The sequence below is a fragment of the Copadichromis virginalis genome, linkage group LG1 (genome assembly GCF_057382275.1).
Source record: "Copadichromis virginalis isolate Kocher_CV1m ecotype Utaka linkage group LG1, C_Virginalis_male_GT1.1, whole genome shotgun sequence".
NCBI classification, from domain to species: Eukaryota; Metazoa; Chordata; class Actinopteri; order Cichliformes; family Cichlidae; genus Copadichromis; species Copadichromis virginalis.
In genome coordinates this window covers 12,785,595-12,809,516 of record NC_140618.1, presented here as the reverse complement: position 1 = coordinate 12,809,516, position 23,922 = coordinate 12,785,595, and the positions used below count along the sequence as shown (strand labels likewise).

The 23,922-nt window shown below is 37.8% G+C and overlaps 1 protein-coding gene and 1 non-coding gene across 5 annotated transcripts in view; both read left to right on the top strand.

The window, feature by feature from the left end:
- The window catches only part of trpm7 (transient receptor potential cation channel, subfamily M, member 7), an 83,549-nt gene that overhangs the window by 11,596 nt on the left and 48,031 nt on the right, over positions 1-23,922 (top strand). For 2 of the 4 annotated variants that reach the window (XM_085451180.1, XM_085451174.1), the window contains exons 2-7: positions 11,482-11,561; positions 12,731-12,769; positions 16,395-16,602; positions 17,015-17,228; positions 21,059-21,183; positions 21,333-21,504. In XM_085451180.1, coding sequence (XP_085307306.1) covers positions 11,482-11,561; positions 12,731-12,769; positions 16,395-16,602; positions 17,015-17,228; positions 21,059-21,183; positions 21,333-21,504 — 838 coding nt within the window. Of the gene's footprint in view, positions 1-9,919; positions 10,705-11,481; positions 11,562-12,730; positions 12,770-16,394; positions 16,603-17,014; positions 17,229-21,058; positions 21,184-21,332; positions 21,505-23,922 lie in introns of those variants that run through there. The other 2 variants (XM_085451188.1, XM_085451197.1) reach the window with 2 other exon arrangements.
- On the top strand, positions 23,804-23,911 carry LOC146718419 (U6 spliceosomal RNA). The gene has a single exon (XR_014921697.1). It is a non-coding gene; the product is annotated as a U6 spliceosomal RNA (small nuclear RNA).

Genomic DNA, 23,922 nt, shown 5'->3' with positions numbered 1-23,922 from the left:
TGCCTAATAATTATGCACACCTGATATAGGGTGTTGATGTCATTAGACCACACCCCTTCTCATTACAGAGATGCACATCACCTAATATGCTTAATTGGTAGTAGGCTTTCGAGCCTATACAGCTTGGAGTAAGACAACATGCATGAAGAGGATGATGTGGACAAAATACTCATTTGCCTAATAATTCTGCACTCCCTGTATTTTCTTCTGTTTAACCTCAAAAAGCTCCTAAAACAGTCAGTGATCACCGTTGACCTCCCTCGGCTTTTATTACCGCTAATCATTTATTTAAGCTCAGTTTTTAAAACCTTACGATGTAACTACAGCACAGACCATGCAGCAGTATATGAATGACTAACCTCGTATTGTAGATGGATTATCTCAGTTCTCCTGGCTGAAGTTTGGTCCTTTTTTACAGCATCCTGCCATGCGATTACATTTGTTCCTGACCACTGAGAACCCTCACGTTGTGGTGGACCACTAGAGGGCTCCACTCACACCCAGTGTATAGGAAGTGTGTTCCTGTGTTTTGTGGCGCGATATGCGCAGTTGATGTTGGAGACGAATAAAGGAGTGTGAACTGAGAGCTCTGTGTTGTTGATGCTTACCTCCACAACGTTAACTTTTATCGAGTGGGAAAAAAAGTTAGCTTGTTTATATTATGCTAACATAGCTGTGTCGCTAGCGGTCACGTAGCACATCTTTATATCAGAATCAGAATCTATATACCAGCTAGCCAAACTTCAGTAACCCTACAAACATCACTGCTGTTTAGTTTTCTGTCTTCATTTATGTTGGAAGTGATAACAGAGCTGTACGTTTTAATTTGTTTCCAAAACCCCGCAGTCAGGACATGCTATATTGTATTTAGATGGAAGCTAGCGAGCTAACTTCCTGCTAACTTCTAACTCCGTTAAATGTCAAAAATTCCGTTTTCATGGATGCCTGGATGTTAAACTCAGTTGTTACACCTGGTAGAGCAGAACGCTGATCATTTTATTAAAGATGAAAGACTTAAGACAGTGTTTTAACTCTCAGTAATGCCACAGTGATCATTTGATATATGGACCTGCAGCAGAGTTTAGGCCCAGACGGGCTAGTGACTGCTCTACTGCATATGGAGAGAATTAGGTGTACATTAGAGGACAAACTTAGTAAGTTTTTTTTTTTTTTTTTTTAAATGCGTGGCAGCCATTTTTAGATCATGTATTCAAACAAAGTTCTCTTTGATTGATAATTCAGTCTACCACCCTAGCGTTTTATTTTTGTTTCTTGCCAGTGTTGAAGTAGTATCTTTGCTGATGCAGTGTAATCTTTTGCCTTATTTGTGTGTGTGTGTGTGTGTGTGGGGGGGGGGTTGCCCTTACTGTTGTGTTGTCTGTTTTGTTTTTTCTTTATATGAAAAATCTTAATAAACATATTAAAAAAAAAAAAAATTCAGATTTTTAAATGTCCTGTCCCTACAATTGTCCATTTCATATGTAGTATGATCTAAATTAATAATTAGGTCTCAAGATTGTGTTGTGTACCTTATGAGTTAATCACTTCAGAGATCAGTAGTCGGACAAAAGAAAAATCTCCATGAGAAGGCCTAAGCTCACTGTACCGTGGAGGATGCCCTAGATCTGATGAGTCGCAGATCTGTGGCACAGTAGTAGTTCTTGTTAAGGGAAGAAAAAAATCATATCTTTGGGTTAAGTCTCTAAAATAACATTTTTAATTGGCTTAAATCCTGAACCATATTTATGTCTATTACAAATGGTGGGAAAGCTCTTGAAATTATATTTCTATCAGCACATTTGGTAACAGCTTCTTAAATCAAACATGGAAGAAAATAAAATGGCAATAATTAATCTAGGTCTTTCTGTTTGTTCTGAGAACAGCTCTTGCACTGAAGTGCTGACCTCGTTGCTTCCACTCTTTTTAATGGGTAATAGAATTGCCAAGCCAGATGTTATCTCACCCTGTATTGCGTCACTCAGGGCCAGAGGAATGATGGGTTGACCAGCCAGCCTTGTAACATTGTTGGGAAAAAGGAGCAGGGGAGAGGAAGAGCTCAGCTGGCAAGGTTTCTGGCTGAGGGGTGACAGATGGAAGATAAAGTGACAGTGCACAATCAAATTTGTGTCTCTCCAAATTAACATATTAATTCCCCCAGTTGCACATAGCTGCCCATAAACAAAACTCACAGTATCTAACACTGCTGAGCTGAACAGGATAGAAAGGTGCTGGGTCAAATTTTCCACGTGATCGGAGTTGTCATAAAAACCCGGGGCTCAGAAAGAAGCCAGAGAGGAAGAGGGAGGGAGCGAGGAAGTGGGAGAGTAAGAGTTGGTGTGTGTTTTTTGGCAGCGTCTGTGACGCTCAAGTCTTTTGTTGCCTGACATTTTCAGGTACCATGGTTACAGGTTAGCAGTCTTGCTTTTATCTGCCTTATTAACCCTTTGTTAGATTGTATTGGATCAAAAAGACAACGGTTTCAATGCATTCCTCCACATCACAGAAAGAGACCTCTGTTTATTCCTCAGGTGTGTCTCACATTTGTTACTAGTTCAGCAGATAGCGAGACTGAATTGGATGTTGAGCACTGATTAGATGAGCGATTCTGTTAACCAGTGGGCAGTAAAGAGCAAATGACCTGCTGTGCAGGTAGAAGGTGAAGATGAAATCACGCAGCAAAGTTTGTGAAATGTAAACCATAATCTGTAAACCATGTGGAAAAGTTTCAGTAAATATGGGGAAATGTGGCACCATGCAATAAATATGGCTTTAATTTAAATGATTACAATTATAGTAAATGCTGTTATTAAAATAAGGTAATCCAGATATACTGATTATTAGATGGCATTCTGTTTTTGCATCACATCATCAGTTTTGTTCAATCCCAACTAGGCTGGGACATGTTCAAGGCTCACTAATGTTGCGTGTACATGTGCCAACTCTGATGTCATCAAAGCCCTGAAGCCATTTATTCTAGTGGATGTGCACAAACCCATCAACTGATGGGTGTGGAAACTCCCATCAGTACTGGTATAGGAGTAGAAGCCATTAATACATGAAGCAGTGTTATCATGAAGGTGTTTACAAAATTGTTCCTTCATTGATTATTATTATTTTTTAAATAAATGTGTTTGGAGGGGATTAGGCCAATAATAGTAGGAAAAAAATGGAAAAAAGTATTGACATCAGCTACTAGGGCTGCTCAATTAATCGAATTTTAATCACGATTACGATCTGGGCTTTCAACGATCATTAAAAATGACTGAGCCGATTATTAGCCCCTCCCTCATGCTTTACTCTCGCGCTGCTCCGTGTGGCAAATCAAGCGCACTGCTCTGCATTTCGAACACGCGTCACAACAATTAAGAGGACCCGAGGGAAGCTCGGAGAGCTAAGCAGAAGTTATTTGGAGAGGAGTGGACTGCCGTTGGTTGAAAAGAGAGGTAAAAAAAAAAAAAAAACTTCAGTGGTGTGGAAACATTATGGGTTCGCGGAGTCAGATGTGGATCAAGTAGACACAGTGTGTAAACTTTGCTATGGTGTCGTAGCTGCACCACAGAGCAACACTGCAAAGTTTACATTTTTCATTTATTTCTTATATTGCGAACATTTGCACTGTTATCTGTATTTGCACACTATTTTATATTATTTTTTTAAAGTCATTATTCAATACATTGTTATTGTTAACCCTTTAAAGCCGGTCAGAGCAGCATGCTCGTTTTGTATAACTATTTTTAAATCCCTGTAGAACCTGAACCGCTAAGCTAGCACAATAAATTTTTTTCCATATGAAACCAGAGGAGTTGTATTTACATCTTATGCCATCAGCTTGTCCTAGGTCACGGTTTCCTTCCACATATAGCTTTGCAAAAATTGCATAAAAAGTGCTTGCAGGAACAAAAACATAATATTCCAGAAACACGCTTTGCCGATCCGATCAGCTGTTCTTAACACTTCCCACATTGAAAAAGACGTCAACACGAACTATCGCAAGTGACGTCATTTTCGCGGAAAATGTAGTTTTTTACTTGTAGGCCTTAGAACTCGAATTGCACAGCTGGAAATAGTTTATTTTGATGCACATGCACATTCTTTGCAAATTTGCATCATAGGATTGTTTTTTTTGTTTTTCCTGCAGTATATAAAAATTGCTGTATCTCCAAAAATAAAACTATGAAGACACTCAAAATAAATTTCCTGTTGTTGTAAACTATTTTTTGCAACTTTTTTGTATTTAAAGTTTTGAGGGATAAACCTCTTAAATTTCTCCAAGTAGAAATATATGTAAAAAAACAAAACAAAAATGATTTTCAATTTTTTTGTAGTTTATTGCACTTTTTTGCAATTAATGTAGTTACTATGGACTTAATACATACACATTTTTAAAATATGGGCTATAACAGTTGTATTGATGTATAGCAACTTAAAATGCTCCCACAAATGGCACTACAGCATGTGAAAAAAAAAAAAAAAGCAGCTCTGGCGGACTTGGTTCTATGGTAGGTCTTAAAGGGTTAAATAAATATCGTCAAATAATCGAGATCTCAATTTCAGTGAAAATAATCGTGATTATCATTTTTGCCATAATCGAGCAGCCCTATCAGCTACATTAAAACCAGAGACATTAAAAAGACACGTGTTACTGAATAAAAATTTATAGGCGAAAGGTGGTTGTCCTGCTCCTGGAGAGCCAATCAACACATGAGCTGGTCTTGTTTTGCGCAGTTGGTGTTTGACAGTTTCAGCTATGAGGCGGCAGTCATATCGACTCCTTATTGTAGTAAAGAACTGTGCTTATCTTTTTTCTCTGCTTAGTGTAACTGTAAAGATATTGCAACTGCCAGTATATGGTTGTGTGTCCTCTTATGATGCGTTATTGCTGCATTGCTGGCAGATATTAGACAATAGTCACTACTTTTGCTGGTGCTCATCACTTGAGGAAAAACCGAAAGCTAACCATCTTGTGGTGAAGAACAAATGACTCAAAGGGGGTAAAGTGTGTTTTAACTGTATATGAATACGTAGACAGGCAAAGCTCCCGGGTCTAAAAAATGAAGCCAGTGCAGAAGCGTCTTAAACCTGCATTCTTGTAAATGCCTGCAGGGGGTGACTCCTATAGCAGCACGAATATTGTGAAGAATTCTGAGGAAAAGACGGTGTTATCTTTCTTCCATTCCCTAAATAAACTCTTACCTGATAATTGTATGGTGTCAGTCACTAGTTTCATTTTACAAATTTTGTTACCAGTTAGAGCTAAAAAGGACAACAAAGTAGAGTTCACCTTGGAGCAGGTCTGCCTCGTTACTGCCGAATTGCTACTGCGAGCATCCAGTATCAAAACATAAAGATGGCGACAGGAGGAGGACTGTGGGAGTTAATTATACCCAGTGGGTGGCATGATAGTCCTTCCATCATTTAAATACAGTCTTTTGAAAAATTGGTGGACAGTGGGGGAAGGATGCAAAGCCATTGCAGTAAATAACTACATAATTCATGCTTCTTTGCTGGGGTGTTTTTATGTTGTGCTATGTTTTCCTGCTTTCTTGTAGACCAGTGCCATTGTTATCATGGCCAGCATGTTGTGATAGCCAACATATTCTTCCTTTTTAAAATGACAAATCTGAAGTGTTATCACGTGGATAGACTGCTTCAAGCACTAACAATACTATTTTTCTAATTGGCTCACCAAATATCAAACCTACTATTTAACGTCATTGGATACAGTGGTTTAGCCTTCCATGACTGCCTGTAATTGCATGCTCTAAACCAGTGCTAAACATGGTTTTTCCTGGCTCAGCATGGGCCTTTGGGTGGTGACTATGCAAGTAAGCAAGATTTGTACATGTAGTTTGGCAAAAAGTCAGAATTACCTTAATTAAAAGAAGTCCAAGATTTTGTGGTTACCTTCTGTGTTTGATGTGATGACTAATGCTGCTCTTGTGTGTCTGTGTGTTAAATATAAAGATGGAGCCCAGAGCCAGGTGGCTTAGCAAAAAAGACTGAAAACAGATCAGGGGGTCAGCTCTGTCACGAGCTTTTATGCCTTACTGATGTTATAATGTGTATTTATCTGTTTTCTAAAATCTTTTAACTGTTTGGGTCATACCTTAAGAACTGCAGGTCTAAATTTGGGGATTATTCCAACCATTAAGTGGCACCCACTTTTTATTTACCATCTTTAATAAGTGGTTTTGATAATTGTGGGTTGATCTACACTCTGTGGTTAGCAAAGGCTTCATGAAGACAGTTGACTAAAACCTGTATCCATACTAACAGTGAAGGTAATAATCCCACTACTGAGATAATAAATTCCCCCCCCCCCCCCCCCCCCCCCCAAAAAAAAAAAAAAACCCTCAAAGGTTTTCTTACAGAAATCAGGATAAAATTTGAGAATAAATAAATAAAAGGTCAAAATTCAAAGTTTTGGTCTGTTAAGCAGCTTTTCTTTGATTCTTCTTTGATTTAAGACCCTTTATCTCAGTAGTATGCAGGTTGTATTTTTTTAGGCAGCAAATCTGTGCCGTCACTTCATTTCAGGTAGTGTCGCTTGATTATGACAAAAACCACATGGTGTGTTTGAAACTAGAGATGGCACGATACCACTTTTTTATGTCCGATACCGATATCATAAATTTGGATATCTGCCGATACCGATATGAATCCGATATAGTGTTTTTAATCAACAAAACTTTTTTTTTTTTTAAATATCTTGCTGCATTTTGTATAAGTTCATACTCAAGTTTAAAACAACAACTACACTAAAGCTATTCTGTTAAACCTGTATGCAAAAAAAAATATTTCAGCAATACTGATCAATCTAATAAACTTCAACCTACACCATCCTCCCTATTCTGGTATTTTAAAGAGTACTTAGCGTAAATATTAAGCAACCTAACTAATAGGGTTCCAACTCCCAGCAACAACAAAAATAAAAAAATAAAAAATGGGGAACCACCCCTCACGCTCCACCTCATGATGCTTAATCAACGTAATCAACCTTAATTTGATGCAGTGTGGAAAAAAAATGCACAGAAATCAATTATTTTTCAAGAAATATTAAATAGATTCAACATCTTTCTTCAACAAAATTGCAGACTGCACAGATGGTACCTTCCCAAAGGAAAAAGTACTATAGCTTACTAGGGTATATATATATTAGACTTAATAGTCACTATATACAGTAATTGACTTCTATTCATTTTACATCAGATTAAAACTTTGGGTGTAAGATTCAGATAATTATTTATTAAAAGCTAGACATTTTAAATGAGAATAAGAAAGAAAAGTATGTCTTTGTGCCCCCTTTTCCCTGTTCATGCCCTATCGGCCCCCCTGGCTAAACTTTGCTAGATCCGCCCCTGCACAGTTACCAGCCGTCAGCTACGAAGAAAAAGATCCTGGTGTAGAAAGTAATATTAAATAAATTCTAACAACAGCTGATCAAGCTTAAACGTGCTGCTGTTGTTCAGCCACTGGTTTCCTCTTTCTGGTGCAAAGTGGGCCAAAAGCAAACCAGAGAGACGGACTCGCGACAGAAAAGCTGATCAGCTGATCATTAAGCAGTTTCATGATTGAAGTAGCAGCCAGAAGAGGCAGTCGTTTGTTAAGCTTAACGCAGGAATGCTTTACAAACATTTAGAGATGGACTTACACACTTGCTTTACTTCTCCCGGGGATAACTTTGTCGGAGATGAAATGCCGGATTGCTAGCGAAGCTCCAAATGCTATCCAGACCACTGACAGGTCCCGCATGCCACAGCCGCTCTATCACGTGATGCATACTGCTCCGACGTGCTAACGTTCTGAGGTGAGTTACGGCGTGTTGCAAGTTTTGTGAGGTGCTTTCGTGATATTTAATGGATCGGATTACATTTTTTATTTTTCTCCGATATCCGATCCAGTAATTTAGGTCAGTATCGGACCGATACGTAATATCGGATCGGTCCATCTCTATTTGAAACGTCAGAAGTCACACCAACTCTGACTTGGTAATCCAAGGTGTGTGCGCGTGTGTGTGTGAAGAGTTGTAAAACTGTAGAACTTGTAATCTCAATTGCCTTTGTTGTGCAATTATTAAAAATAAAGCCACAGAGGGGGGAAAAAAACCCAACCGGCTCTGTCTGAGCATGCTGCCAGGGGTAGGGCAGGATGACGAAGAAGGGCTATGGAAAAAAAAATCGTATATTTTTTTCTTATCAGTCAATATAAGTATCTCATGATAGAAATCAAATATGTTATTTCCTTTAAGCTTAAAGGGCTCTTTTTACTCCTCACATGTGAAGATATAAGTTTAATTTTCTTAATCATATACAGTAAAATATTTATTTTCTGTTGAACATGTGAAATGTACTGTAAAATTGTACAACTGTATTTTAACATAGGTGTTTATACATAATAAACTAAAATCTTAATTCCAAATAGGAAGAAGCTTCAATTGGTACACAAGAACACAAACTGGAAAACTAAATTCAATGGCAATTTCAAAGAAATCTGGAAAAAAAGATCTCTCACTTACACACAAACAAACATTATTATTGTTATCATTATTATTGATCATGGTGGTTGAGTAACTATCTTGCTCGGGAGCAAAACATCACCTATTTTCCCCACTATTGTTGCTACTGAGCACAAGAGCCGATCTTGTGCTAGAATTGGTGGACAGTTTCTGACTTTTGCACACTTTGGATTTTACCAGCACTTTGTCTTTTTGTGTATTGTAACTCAAAGTAATGTTCATATCGCCACTGTCAAAAGCTGTAGACCATTGTATCATTTTCTTCTCCCTGTGCAGGAGCTAGAGTATTATACCACATCATTAGTCGACAAAAAGGAAGCCAAAATGGAAAAAGCAGTGTTAAAAAAAAAAATAAACAAAAAAAAAAAAACCCCTAACTGAAGCAATTAGTTGAAGTAAGCCTTTGCTTTAAGACTTTATCACTCTTTATCGCTCTTACGTCATTGTGGAAACATTTGGGCCACTCTTCTTTTCAATATTGTTTCAGTTCATTGAGGTTTTTGTACAACTCTCTTAATATCCCTGCCACAGTATTTCAATTAGGTTTTGGTCTGCACTTTGACTGGACCATCACAACAACTTTATTCTTTTCTCTTATACCGTTCTGCTGTAGATTTGCTAGAGTGCTTTGATCATCGTCCTGTGGCATGTCCCAATTTGGGCCAAGCTTTAGATGTTAAACAGATGCTGTCATATTTGACTCGAGACTATTTTGTTAATACGGTCAATGACTGCAAGTTACCCAGGTGCAGCTTGTAGTGGTTGCAAAACAATCAAATTCTAACCCCTCCACCACCATGCTTGACAGTTGGCATGAGGTGTTTACGCTGATACCTTGTTTAGTTTTTGCCAAATGTGCTGTCGTGCGTTACAGCCAAACATGTCTACTTTGGTCTTGTCCAGCGGACAGTTACGGGAGTCTTGCGGTTTGTTCACATGCAGTTTTGCAAACCTAAGCTGTGTTGCCATGTTCTTTTTAGAGAGAAGGTTTCTACTGGCAACCCTGCCCAACACCCTATAACTTGTTCAGTCTTTTTCTAATTATACTGCCACGACATTTAACATTTGTCATGCTAACCGAGGCCTGTAGAGTCTGAGATGTTGCTGTTTTTGTTTTTTTGTTTTTGTTTTTTTTGTGCTGTTTCTCTGAACATTGTCTCATTTTGGGTGAATTTCAACTGCTGGGAATATTAACAGCTGTCATGATTTTTTTTCCACTAGAATTATGGACTTGATATTGTTTGGAAATTGTGTTATAATCCTTTACAGATTGATAGACAGTAATAATTGATTTTTTTTTTAAAGATCATTGCTGATGTCTTTCCATCTTGGCATTATGTTAAGACACACCTGAATGCTCCATCCCCACAAACTGCTAGGACTGATTTAAAAAAAAAAAAAAGTTCTGATATGTTAAAAAACAGCTGAATATGATAAATGGCATTTGTGTAAACATAAATCTCTTTGTAAAGGTAATGTTACTTTATATTTTATTGACATAGAAGTGGAAATTGAACAATAATGTTTGGACCCCCTTGTACCCGTATTAATTTTCAGGATCTTCGTTAAGTTGGTGTATTAATCCATGTTGGGACCTTTTTGTTTAAACTTAGTTGCCTTTATTTAATCCTGGCATTTTTTTATGCTGTTCTCCTGTAAATGAGTATCAAAGTAAAGGAGGTTTCTTAAAGACTAATTGTAGTGCCTGAGTTGTTGGGAGAGGTTTTGTGTGTACTGCATGAATCACAGTTGGTGGTGTGTTGTCAGTAGCCAACTAGGTATATATCACTGAGGTCTCTGCCCATCCACTAATCCTCTCCCACACCCCTGCCTCCCTCACTTCTTTCTCTCCAGCCTAAGTATAATATCTAGTTTGTCTCAGACACATTCATCTGCCCCCTGAGTGGCTTCTTACAGATTAACTGTGGATGGAGTTTGGAGGCTGCAACCTCTCACTGATCACTCAGCGTTTAACTCGAGCTGGGTCTGTATGGTAACTGTGCAGCTGTAGACTTTGAGACCTGTATGGAAATTGCGTGCAGATCTAACAGCACAGTGAGTTGCTGCTGATGACCCAGGACTCGGGAGAGGCTGTGGGTGTTGTGGTTTGTCCAGGAGATGCGTGAAGGAGCCCTGGTATGTTTCTGTACAAAGCCCTTAAACACAGAGATGAAGAGGAGGACATCCAGGTACAAACTTGGTTGCTTATTGTCACTAGTCAAGATGTGGGATGACATGCTTATTGACATGTTTTCAGTATTTTCTGGAGGCAGATTTAAATCCTGTTGTGTTGGATGTAACTTCGGATCCTGAATTTAAGATGCTTCTGTTTAGTTTATATCAAACAACATGCTGATATTGAGAAATGTTTAACGTGACCTCCGGGAGAAAATGTTGCTCTGCTACTTTTGTCAGATTTTAAGGAATTGTTGAAATGTTTTGGAGAAGGTGTTTGCAGGTTCCCCTCTTTGTGCTGAAGAGATTAATAGTGCTAATCGCCCTTGGGTTCCTCTGAGCTGCTCTGGAGGGGAACAATAAGGCACGAGGCATTAAATGAAAATTCCTTCACCATAAACCTTTGTTACGAGAAAAATGCTGTTGTAGAATTAGAAGGCTGTTTATACTGTTTGGTAGATGCCTCTAACTGGTGTTCCTCGTCAGCTCTTTTTGTCATGATTTTATATGACTGTTTCATTTTTCTCCTGTGTTAAACCTTCTAATCCCCTTAAATTGTTATAGACTAAATCCTGTATTAAGGGGTGCAACATCCCTTTTAGCCTTTTAAGATGTCTTGAAGTTTATTATTTAACATTGTTATAAATAACTTAAAACATACTTTGCTTTTATTCTCATTAAATTTTTCTTTACGTATCTTTTATGTATACTTTTCTTGAATTGCATTTGAGTCCGTTAAACATGAGAGACCTCAGCTGCCGCTGCTCACAACTCTTTCTTTTTGTTCACAGTCCCAGAAATCCTGGATAGAAAGCACTTTCACCAAGAGGGAATGTGTGTACATACTTCCAGTGTCAAAGGACCCCCACAGGTATGTGCTTAGACCTACTGTAGTGAGTCTGCTGGTGATAGCCATGGAAACGGCGTAATTGCATGGTGTGAGTTAAAGAAGGCCCAAACCATAACGACTACTCTCCAGAGGCAAAATGAGTCTGTTTTAATGTTTACGTCTGTCAATAAAATTACAGATTTAAGTGTGGGGTTAAGCAAGTGATGAACCTGTGGATCGTGACTTCTTTCAATCTTAGGGATGGGATTCCCCCCCCCCCCCCCCCCCCCCCAAAAAAAAAAAAAAAGCAATATTAGCACTGTTACCTCTGATATGATGTTTATACCCCAGCTTCAGGTATCTGCTTTATACCGGTGTGAAAGTAATAAAATGTCATCCTCACAGTGAGAATTGGACTAGGAATCTTTTATGTGTGTAGATAGAGAGATATATAGCTGTCTGTCTGTCTGTCTAGGTCTTTTGACACAGTATTTTTCTGCAGACTTACTGGAATCTTACAATGCAGTGTTGAAATTATATGCAGGCGTCTTCTTGGCTTGGCGTGTCATGAAGGCCACTTATCCACACTGTGTGCATGACAAACATCAAACAGCTCTGTTAAAGGGGCAGTAGTTGCTATAAATACTCATGCACTTTCAGAGAAACGGGAAAGGAAAAGGTGATTTAAAAAAAAAAAAAAATTTATGTTCCCACCAGCAGCTTATATTTACAGTTAAACAGTCCTTGGATGTCTTCCTTTCTTCTTGTAAACTCACAATAATGATGGGTGACTCGTTTTCCTGTGTTTTCTTTTACATCAATTATTTGCAAACTGGTTATTCTCTGTTAACTGCTATATGTGCGGCTTCTGCTAAATGATTCAGAGGTGTTAGTGAACACAGGCTCATTTAACATTAGGTCAAAGTGTGGCATGTGACTGTGATCAAAGTGAGTCCCTTTGGAAGGTTTCATAACTGTCTCTTGGTTAAAGGCCAACTTAACCGGGCTGTCTGCCCAGGAGACAGTTAACCTTCCTTAATGTCCTTAAAGAACTTTCTCTGCTGAGAACTTCCTCCAGACTTGGAGAAATCAAACCCTCACATTAGTCTTGTTTTAGAACCGTCGTGTATGGTCGGAAATACTCTTCAGATTTATCTATTCTGTTTTTATTTATATTCGCACTGACTGAGTTGTTGTGGCATTTCTTTCAGATGCCTTCCAGGATGCCAGATTTGCCAGCAGCTCGTCAGGTGAGTATTTGTTTGCTTGTTGTTCGACTCATTCTCTGTTATCTGACAGGGTTAGCCTGGCAGAATCCATGCCTAACCAGCTGCTTTACATCAGAATAACCCCCAGAGGTAAATTCTTTGCAATTCCTTTGAAATTCCACTAAACAACAACCTTTACCAGGAAACAATTAAATTCCAGGCTTTATGTGTTAGGATGCGTATTCTCCCCTAAGGCTAGTAGAGGAAGACAGAAAACAAAGCTCAGACTCAATAATGATAAACAATTAGGCTTTTTTGTTTTTAGAAAAATCTGTCATCATTGATCTGTAGATGGTTCATATCTTGGACACACTTTTACCAAGTGTGTCCAGTATTTCAGTTGTGTATATGTTTTAGTAGCTTGCTGCCTCAGAGTTGGAAGTACCACAATACTGTTGCAGTTACACACCCAGGCAGAAGCTTTAAGGGAGACCGGTGTCAACATCTGGCTGACACGAGAGGGAGATAGACAAATGATGGAAATGGAGAAAGAAGTAAAGAGGCTGTGAATTAGATCACCTTTGTCCCTGCCAGTGAATCCTGTCTGGCAATGTTTGGCACACATCTTGTGGAGAATATTAAAATGTTTCTAGAAGCCAAGCCATGCCACTCTGCAGCCCTCCAGGCAGTTATTTTGAACTCACTGTCTAAATAAATGGGCAACTGCGTTCCAACATAAACTCAGCATCTGCTTATCTCACAAAGTCCTGAACAGTGCAGTGCTAACTGATGTTATAGATACAATAAGTCATGGAAATGCAAAAAAAACAAACAAACCCAAAAACGTATACCCACAATAATGAGTAGATGATCCTGGCCTTACACAGCTGAAACTGTCAGGATCTGTGTGCATATATCAGCACAATAAGATTAGCTGATGTGGGTTTTTTTGTAGTGGAATGGTCATAATTTCCGATAACTCAAATAGTTAAGTTATAAGAATAATATGTATTTTTATTTATTTTTTTGTCTCGTGGGTCAATAATACTGCGATTTAAGAGCTGAAGCATAAGAAATTCTCCTGCGGAAAAGGAAATGTGAGAGCCATTTAAATTTATCCTAACATTAGTCCATCAGTTAATAATTTCAGGGTTCGTCTAGATGGTGTTTTAGTGACAAGGGTGTAATATTTTGAAACGGGTGAGACCAAAATCTAACCCAAGCTTATTTTTAGTGTCACTTTAAACGAGTTGCCTTAATGGAGGACTGATTTGTTCACTGTGGCCATTGTACTTGTATGACAGAATGAGGAGATGTTCATAAGCAATGCTATACTCTGCCCACATGTTTCCCAGATGGATTAAGCTTAGCGCCCCAAAGCAAGTGCCAGTTACTACACCTTTGACCATGAACTGGAAGTTCAAGTCTTGATAGTAATGAATAAAGGATGAATGATAGTAACAATAACTTTGTGTCAGCTGGGCATGACTTTGACTTGTCTTGTTACTTATAGAGCTGCTTTGTGAGAATGAAATACAGCTCATTAATTTTAATTTACTAATTACAATTAATTAATTATAATTAATACATTTAATACCCTGCTAAGTAAGTTTGCTCACTTACAAAGAAATGAGACCCCTATTTTTTTTTTGGAAGTTTCATTTTAATGGAGAAAGACAGAATATCAACCCAAGTTGATTGATTTTGGTGGAGCTAGAATTATAACACAGAAATTATAATCAAGATTTCAGCTGTAAAAAGAATGGGGTACATCAGTGTCATGAAGTTGTTATTACAAAGTATAAAGAATGACATGTGTAAGGGTATGGCTTTGAAAAACAAAACTAGATTCTCATCCAGGTAGCAAACTTCGGCAATGGGGCCAATATGTTGTACCCTCTTTAAGTAGCAGCTTAAAGAGCCGTTATGAGAACTGGATTTCAGTGAATGTGTTTTATTTTATATTTATTTTAAGATTATGTAATGATATCGAGTACATTTGCACTGTACCCCCATATAAGCAATATCCCATATTGCTGCAAAAGAGGAAATAAGGGTACCTACTTCTCTTTTTATGTCACAGGTAGACAGAGCCAGACTTAGTACTTCCAGGGGTCGATCTTGTAAATGAAAAGGACAATTTGTTTTGCTGAATTTGTTTTACTCTTCTTATTTATTTAAAGCTGTCTCCATTGTCTTGGCTTCTGCCACACTATGTTAAGAGGCTTTGAAAGATTGTGAAGGTTGTGTGCCAGAGTTATAACCAGAAAACACTAAAACAAGGCAAAACTAGGTCCAATAGTCCAATGAATTGTACAATCATTTCAAATACCTGCACCTTTACTTTATTGCAAAAAGGGTCTTAAACATACAGATGACAAAAAACACATGCAATATTGCACTGATTGACTAAGTCTAAATATACAGTACATGTCCCAGGCGGCTGAGTAGTACCTGAGAATTCTTTGTACACCTGAATGCCATTACTATTAATGCAGGGTTTGACAAAATCAATGGTCCAATGGCCTGGGGTCATTTTTGGACCTGTGACGATGTTTCCACCAACTAATTCAACTGTGAAGCAGATTAGGTTAAATGAACCCTCACTAATGAGTAGGTTTTTTTTCCTGATTAAAATGTCACTAGAAGTACTACATTAAAGGTTATTATAATCTTAAGGAATGGGTTTGAACTGCTCCCATTCATCGCTGGTTTGTTTTGCACAGTCATAGCACAACTAATTTAAGAAGTTGTTAAAATGAAAACTAACACATAAATTGCTATATCTAACACAGCATGCACTCCAATACTATTCTCCATTACTGCTATTTCTGAAGCTTTTTTTTTTTAAATATAAATTGTATATAAACAAATTAATTATCCTATATTCTTAATAATCTAGCTGGAGTACGTTCTGTAATTAAATTGGCATTTTTTTGGGGGGGGGGGCTTGTTTAAAAAATATATATAAATAAATGACTAATAATCTCATCTTCTGGCCTATTGGGGGAAGATGTTATTTTGAACAAGGGATCCTATGCACATGTAAACAGTTTTTGTTAATGATGATGTGCCGCTTTAGCTTCTCTGCCTTTTTGTGCAGCTTTTGATTGTCTGCCCATTGCAAACAGGAGGTTTGCTTTGCAGGTGGACAGGGCGTCTGTACTCAGCCAGAGCTGTGTGCCTCACATGACAGTGTTGTCTCGTACACATACAGATGTTAGGAAATCTTAGGGGAAAAAAAAAAACCTAATCTAAAGCCTGAACTTGTTGATTTATAGTGGCTACTTATACTTGGCTGGCATGATTTGAAACCGCAGCAATGTTTATTTTGAGGTGCCAACATTGTCGCAATGTGTGTTTATAGAAAATAATGTAAAAAATAATAGGCTCACATTCATAGTTCAACATAATATTCAGTTGAAGAGTGCAGTGTTTTCCGAAAAACACTTCAGGAATATTTATCAGGTGTGGCATGGATTCCTGTTCCTTGTACTGTTTGTTTCTCTAGATTATTGTTCTGCTTTTGAAAACTCTTGTTGTAATTGTTTTACTGGTTTCCTGTTATTCTTTTTATTTCAAAATTGTATCATGGCTAATAATAATTGAAACGGCAAACATTTGAAAAATTCATCTTGGCTTTTTTTCTTTTCTTTTTTTTTTTAAGGTGCTGCTGTGGGCGGCTGGTGCGCCAACATGCTGGCTTCACAGCCAGCTTGGCCACCAAGTACTCAGATGTGAAGTTGGGTGAGAGCTCCAATGTGCCTATGCCCGAGCTGGAGGAGTGGTCAGTGGAAAAACACACAGAGGCCAGACCCACTGATGCCTATGGTGTCATCAACTTCCAGGGAGGGTCTCACTCATACAGAGCCAAGGTGAGGGGCTAATCCCCTTTGCTGTCTCATGTTTACTTTTTTTTTAAATTTTTTTAATTTAACATTAATATAGAAACTGTGTTGGGGGGGCGGGTGTTCCATCACTGTATTTAAGGTGTGGTGACTTCTACATAGATATCCTTGGTCTTGGAGTTTTATAGGTAAACAACTTTAGGCTCGACTTGATGAAATAAAAAAACAAAACAGTTTGATCAAAAACGGTTTGATAAATAGTGCAGATTGTGTATTTCAATTGATTTTAGCTTATTTTTCCGTGGCACTTCACTCTCTATAATATTTAAAGGCAAGTTTCTTCAATCCAAACACAAATTTATTGTGTGTGATGACCCATCCTTTCTTTGTTGTGTGTTACGCTAACATGTTTTTCTTGTGTTTGTGAAACTGTGGACAGTATGTACGCTTGTCCCATGACACGAGGCCAGACAGCATTTTACGACTGATGCTAAAGGAGTGGCACATGGAGCTTCCCAAGATCCTCATTTCTGTCCACGGAGGAGTTCAGAACTTTGACCTGCACCCCCGCATTAAGCAGGTGATCGGCAAGGGCCTCATCAAAGCTGCTGTCACCACCGGGGCCTGGATTCTCACCGGTGGTGTTAACACAGGTAAATAATCAGAGAAACATTGTTCTTTTTGAAATACTGTGGAAAGGACAAAGTTCTTCTGCGTGTTGTATCATTTTTTAAAAGGTCTTGCAATTCAGATTGATTTTTAAATGAGGAAAGGCATTTTTTTTTATTTTTGTTGAAATTAGGGAAAATATTGGAAATCTACACTTTTATGTCCAGATTCTCACAATGTACATTTATATGTATATTCAAAAATATTTAAATCTGTTTCTCCAAAAGAAACTGAACAATTATATAAATCAGACTGTTAATGATCAAACTCTTCTTTTACAAAAGCTGCAGATTCATGTTTAACAGGTTGTTCAGTCATTGTGGAAAGGAAGTCCTGTCCAACATGTGCTCAGCGGGAAGAAACTGCGTTATCTGTAGATTAACTTTATCAGCCACAGTGCACTGAGTGGACTCTACCTTTTCAGTGTTACTGGCCTCAATACATTTTGAACAAGTTGCACTTCAAGGATATTAAATCATTATAGTTTTGTTTTTATACTGAAATCAGAGTCTCGGGATGAACATTTTCATGTGGTTTTCACAAATAGATCTTTATTCCCTCAGCACAAGAACTCTGAGGAATAAGTCTTAATAGGCCTCATATTCTCAGCAGTGACTGACCATTGTGGTATCATCTTTATGTTTTAATGAGACAAGAGGCTTCATTAGTTTTGCTACTGGTGGATGGAACCACTGAAACCATCACTGAATGCTGCGCGATTAGACAAAATGTGTTAGAAATAAAACCAAAAGTTGATCATAATGCTGAAAGCATAGCAGCCTCCATTAGGTTTGGCAAGTTCGAACTGGTGACAGAACTTCATGGGTAGTTTGTTTTTGGTGCTGCTAGAAAATGATTGTCAGTCCTGGAACATATTTGATGTAGCTTCTCATGAAGGTAACGCCCATCAATTGTTTGACCAATAGGAAGATATCTGTTGTTGAAATCCTTTTGGTTTTCAAATGAATTGCCAACTATGCTTGATTGGGTGGAAGATTATCTTTTTCGCATATAGCACACAATAAATGGTCTTCTACTAGAAATACTCTGCTTTGGTTTGGGGAAGGGTGATCCCTGGGTGGAGCATGAAAGAGGCAGGATATATGACATTACTTGGTGTGAATTCACTCGACAGTTACCTGTACTATTCTCGCGTAGGAGAAATTGGTCATTACAACAAACCTAATTAAATGTAAAATTTCCTTGTTGAGTCAGCGGATTCTTGGTATAATGAAAAATACACTTATTAATATATCTGAATAAACATGCTTTTTTATTATTATTATTATTATTAATTTTTAATTCTAATGATAATAATTATAATTTCTATATATTAACAAATTCTTAAAAGGCATTTTTCTTTGGAAGACTCTTAGCCATGCAATCCTACACAAATAAACAGCCCGTTAATGGTGATTCGCTGATGTAGCAGAAGTTCTCTAACCGTGTCATTTGGTTGTGAGTCGAGGCTGATGTGTGTTTGCAGCCACAGTATGGCGTTAAGATGTTGTGGTCTGATCATAGTGTTTAAATCATTACTCACAGGGTCAATTACTCAGACCGGTGATTACTTTTAATCCATCTCTGGTACTTTGGCCAGTTGGGATGGTCTCCCGGCTCACAAATTACTGCTGAATTTATAGGATCCAACAAGTGAGGATTGTGGTTCACAAACAACTCCAGGGCTAATGTACTTGTTGTGAGCTGGTCCCATCAGTGGCATTTTGGTCATTAACACTCTGGGTTTTTTTTTTTTCCTGTTTCTTTTATTTGGACTTATTTTTATTTATTTGGACTCTGCTACCTGACAGCAATGCATGTACTTTAATGAACAGAGAACAAGAGAGGAACATGGGCTGTTATTTTGTCTAAGAATGAGAGAAAATTGAAAAACATAAACTAATGGTAGATTTATCACTTAATAAAACTACATCTGCTGCTCCCCTATTTCCATGGGGTCGCCACAACGGGTAGCTCTGCATTTATGATTTGGCAGATTTTTATGCCAGTTGGCCTTTCTCACACAACCCCAAACAGATTTGTTAAGCCAATTAAATCTGACCTATGAATCATTCAAGTATTAAAAAAGGTGATGGACCAGTGTTGTGTCTGCACACAACAGACAAATTAGCAAAGAACTAATATTAACCATACAAATCTAAATTGTAGGTTTAGGCTTTTTAAAACGCTTAATTTTCTCTTATTTCTTTAGGTGAATCTATGAAAAAGGCCAAAGATAACAGTTTGATGGGCATAGAATTGTATTCTTGCACCAACAAGGTAGTTCTCAAAGAAATGTTAGCCCAAACCTTAGCATGTCTTGACATTGTGTGCAGGGTCCTTAAAAAAAATTGAGAAGATTGGACAAATGGAGGACAAAAGAAGTAGCAGGTCTTAAAAAAGAATCTCCTGTAGCAGATCAACAGTCTTTTAAGAAATAGAAAATTCATCCAGCCTTTCAGTTGAGCCATCTACTGTTCACTGAAGCTTCGCTGGAGTTTTTCTCAGTTGGAAGGGTGGCTGTCGAGAAGCCATTTTTAAAGGAGTGGAAACAGAGAGAACTGGCTAAGGTATGCAAACTGAAAATCAGTGGCAACAGGCCTTATAGAGTGCTGAATTAGAAATGTTTGGTTTAAATTGTGATGATTATACATAGAGGAAGGCATGAGAGAGGCACAACCGTGAATGTCTACAGCTGTCTGTAAAACATAGGAGGTTTTGGGCTGCATTTCAGTGTTGGAGATCTTGTAAAAATTGATGGAATGATGAACCCAGAAAAGTAGTCAGATTTTGATTCACTATGCAATAACATCTGGAAAGCATCTGATTGGCAACGGCTTTGGTTTTTCAGAATGATCCCAAATACACTGGCAGTGAAGTAAAAGCATGCCTCTATGGAAAAGCACAGTAATCCACAACTAGTCTAAAGCTAAGAAACACTGAAGTGTTTAGTTAAATTTGAGAACTGTTTAATAGAAAATGACCAAAATTAGTAACAAACGCATTTTAAAACCGCTTATCACATTCATCAATAATGAATCATGCTGCTTTACTGTGCAGCACCTTACATCGTGCATTAGCAACATTAATTATTATACAGACAGACAGTGAAGAAGAAAAACGTTTAAAACAAACTGATGTTAAATATCATATGAAAACATGTACAAAAGATGTTCACATATCATTAAAGCATGACAAACTAACATCAGAAAAACTAAGGAAGTGTGACTGAAAAGTGTGGCGGATTGTGGCGACAACCACTTCAAATGTTAAAAGTTAAAATCTAAAATAAAGAAGTGAAATATCTACTAAAACTCATTCAGCTGCAACTAAGCCCTCCATGTTTGGACTTCTTCTATGTTCTTAACGCGCAAATAAGTTCTGCCCATCAAAATGTCACGAAAAAGTCAGGTGAATATATCGCCTATTGTCATTTATTGGCCTGATGAATGTCGGTTGGAAACATTTTACATATCACCCAACCTTATTGTCGAGGTTACTTTAAATATAGACTGTTAGTAGGTAGATTTTGAGCATCCTTTAGGCATCTTTCATAAATCTGCTGATATGATGTATTATAGTTTAACCCATCCAATGTTTTTAGTGTCTGAAAGTCAGATGGAGGTTGTCCATTTCTTTTCACAACATTGATTAAATATATCTATAAAATGCATTTTTAATGGTGAAAGATTATGCTGAGATATGTGACTTGGGTGGACAGTTTTATTTCTAATAATAATAAGGAATATTTAGCAGTGGAAACCTTTTTTTTAAAGAAAGAATAAAAGCTTACTTTTTTTATTTGTTTCTGAAGGTGTAGCAAAACATGTGGGAGATGCTCTCAAAGAACACTGTTCAAGATCATCAAAGAAAATTTGCACTATCGGGATTGCACCCTGGGGAGTGATTGAAAACAGGAACGATCTCATCGGCAGAGACGTAAGATGCAGCTTATTGTGACTAACCTGAATGTTAATGCGCCACAGAAGTTGTAATTTATGTGTGCATATAAAGATATATGTGTGTATAGTCTCCTTTTTTTCCTTTACTTTTCTTGCTGTTAATGGCTGCTCTTTTCCACACTGCAGATTATTGCTCCATATCAGACACTACTGAATCCTCTCAGCAAACTAAACGTTCTCAACAGCCTGCATTCCCATTTCCTCCTTGTGGATGATGGGACGGTGGGAAAGTATGGCGCTGAAGTAACATTGCGGCGGGAACTGGAGAAGCATATCAACCTCCAAAAAATACATGCCAGTAAGAACTTTTTTTTTTTGGTCATTAATGTAAAAGTACATGCTTAGTGCTGCAACAAAAGAGCATGCATACACTCACACACACAAACAGATATCAACATACATAAGTCCCATTGCAGCTGAATGTGTGCTGTTCTGGTGCAGGTGAAGACTGTGTGATGTGTCCATGAATGCCACACTTGTGAGATTGACACAAGACTCAACATTGCACTGTAAATATATTCAAAAATCTCAGACTTCGCACTACCCTTGGAACTATTGAGTTGGACAAATTAATCAGTCACTTCTTCTACCATTAACAACAAACACAAGAAAAGAAAACCAGGGCTGGTTCACAAACCTCTAAAAAGACTCTGACATAAATTGCTAAACACTCCTGAATCTTTACCAGATTCAGATTTTGCTCTTATCCATAGAACCAACACTATCTGGATTTTAAACCGACTCTTTAATAGAAATCCTGCATAATGCGTTTCAAGCATAAAGTGATAGTCTGGAGTTTAACTAGGGCCAGAAAGAAGCACTGGTCAAAGATGATAATAATACACTACAAACCTTTACTCTCACCACCCAACTGAACATTATCATAGCTGAAAGTAAAATGAAAGAAACTATATTCTGGACTTGAAAACAAGCAGCAATAGGGACACCCTGGTCGTTTCCAGCATACAGGAACGTAGAACAGATGAATTTCATGGTGACGAGACTAGAACTACAACCCCCCCTCCCCCCGCCCCCTGTCAGTAGCATCACATCTCACTGTGTAAACTGGAAATAAATAAAAAAAAAGTAACATAACATCCTACACTGAATGTCACCAAGTTTGGACATTATAAACGTAATGAACATATACAATATGCCAAGGCAGACAGCCTTGGCATCAAAGAACCTATATAAATCACATAAAAGATATAATTGATGAAAACTCTACTGTAACAAAAATGTGACCCAATTGCTTTTCTAGTTCCCCAACCCAAATCTGAATCACTTCCTTTTTACTCACAGAGTATTTTACCAATCATTTGCTGCATCTCCCCACTCCTTAGCAGTTTTCTCCGGCTTCTAAACTAACATAGACTGAAATGGCTTGAGATCTAAAGCGCTATAGTGTCCCTTTTTGTTTAATTATTTCGGTTTTGGTCTTCTGTTCATAAAAAATGCCATATTTTTTCTTCTGTTTCTGTTATCACAAATGGTATGATTACACAAACATCATTCACCACACGTGTATACAGACATCTGTCTGTAGTCAATATTAACAATGGTTTAATGATAATAATTATGTCTATTGCATTTATTTATCTAGTCTTTTACAATTTTTCTTCTTCACTCACAAACTTTTCTATTTGTCAAAAGGGGTAACAGACAGATGGGCTCCAACACTAAACAAACATTAAAATCTACATGAATAAAAACATTTTAATGATTGGTTTTAGTTGAGGCAGTCTTTGATTACACTGTCCATTTCACAAGGAATTGGCCTGTATAAGTTTTTTTTTTTCCCCCCTCTAGTCTGTGAATTTTCTTTTTAACACGTAATTTCATAATTTTAACACATGATTATGAAATGTAAAAAAACAAAAACAAATTAATCATCAGTGATCATGCCCCACTAAACCTTAGACAGAAAATGAAACCGTCTAACAAATGATTCAGTACCTGTCATCTAACTACATCGATAAAAAATTAAATTTTGACAAATTAAAAGCGGAGCATTTTAGACCAGGAAACACAGCATAAATATTATCCTGTGAGGGTATTTAAATATCTTATTGGAGAGGGAATACAGGGATGCAAAAGGAAGATACGGAAACAGAAATTTCTGATTTGGCCTCTGCCCACTTTTATGCTGTATGACCTGAGCTGATGGTAAGCGTGCTTGCTTTGGCAACGCATTGACACAGTATGGGTCAACCTGGAGCTCATTCAGCAGTCAAATGCTGGGTCTTTTGTTTTGTTTTGTTTTCCCTTCTACATTGACAGAGTTGTCGTTTGCTAGGCTGTGATCGGGCACTTGGCCTCGAGGTACGAGTTAACTATGTGGCCTGAGAGCGGTTTGGGCTCCTCCCCCTTTTATTCTGTATTTGTTCTTTTTGAGTAATTTGACAAGAATTTGTCAGCAGTTGGTGTTGATCTTTCTTGTGTCGAGTTCAGCAAGAGTAAATGTATCAATTCCAAATGTATAAATGCATATTTAAATGCCTTGGTTACGAGAGCCTGCAGCTATGAAGGGGGCACCGCGATAAGGTGCGGCGTGTTCCAGCAGGCTGATATATAGCAAGCCCCGCCTGATGGTAAGCGTGCTTGCTTCGGCAAGCGCGTACGCTAAATTGGATACGATACAGAGAAGATTAGCATGGCCCCTGCGCAAGGATGACACGCAAATTCGTGAAGCGTTCCAAATTTTTCTCTCTGAGCA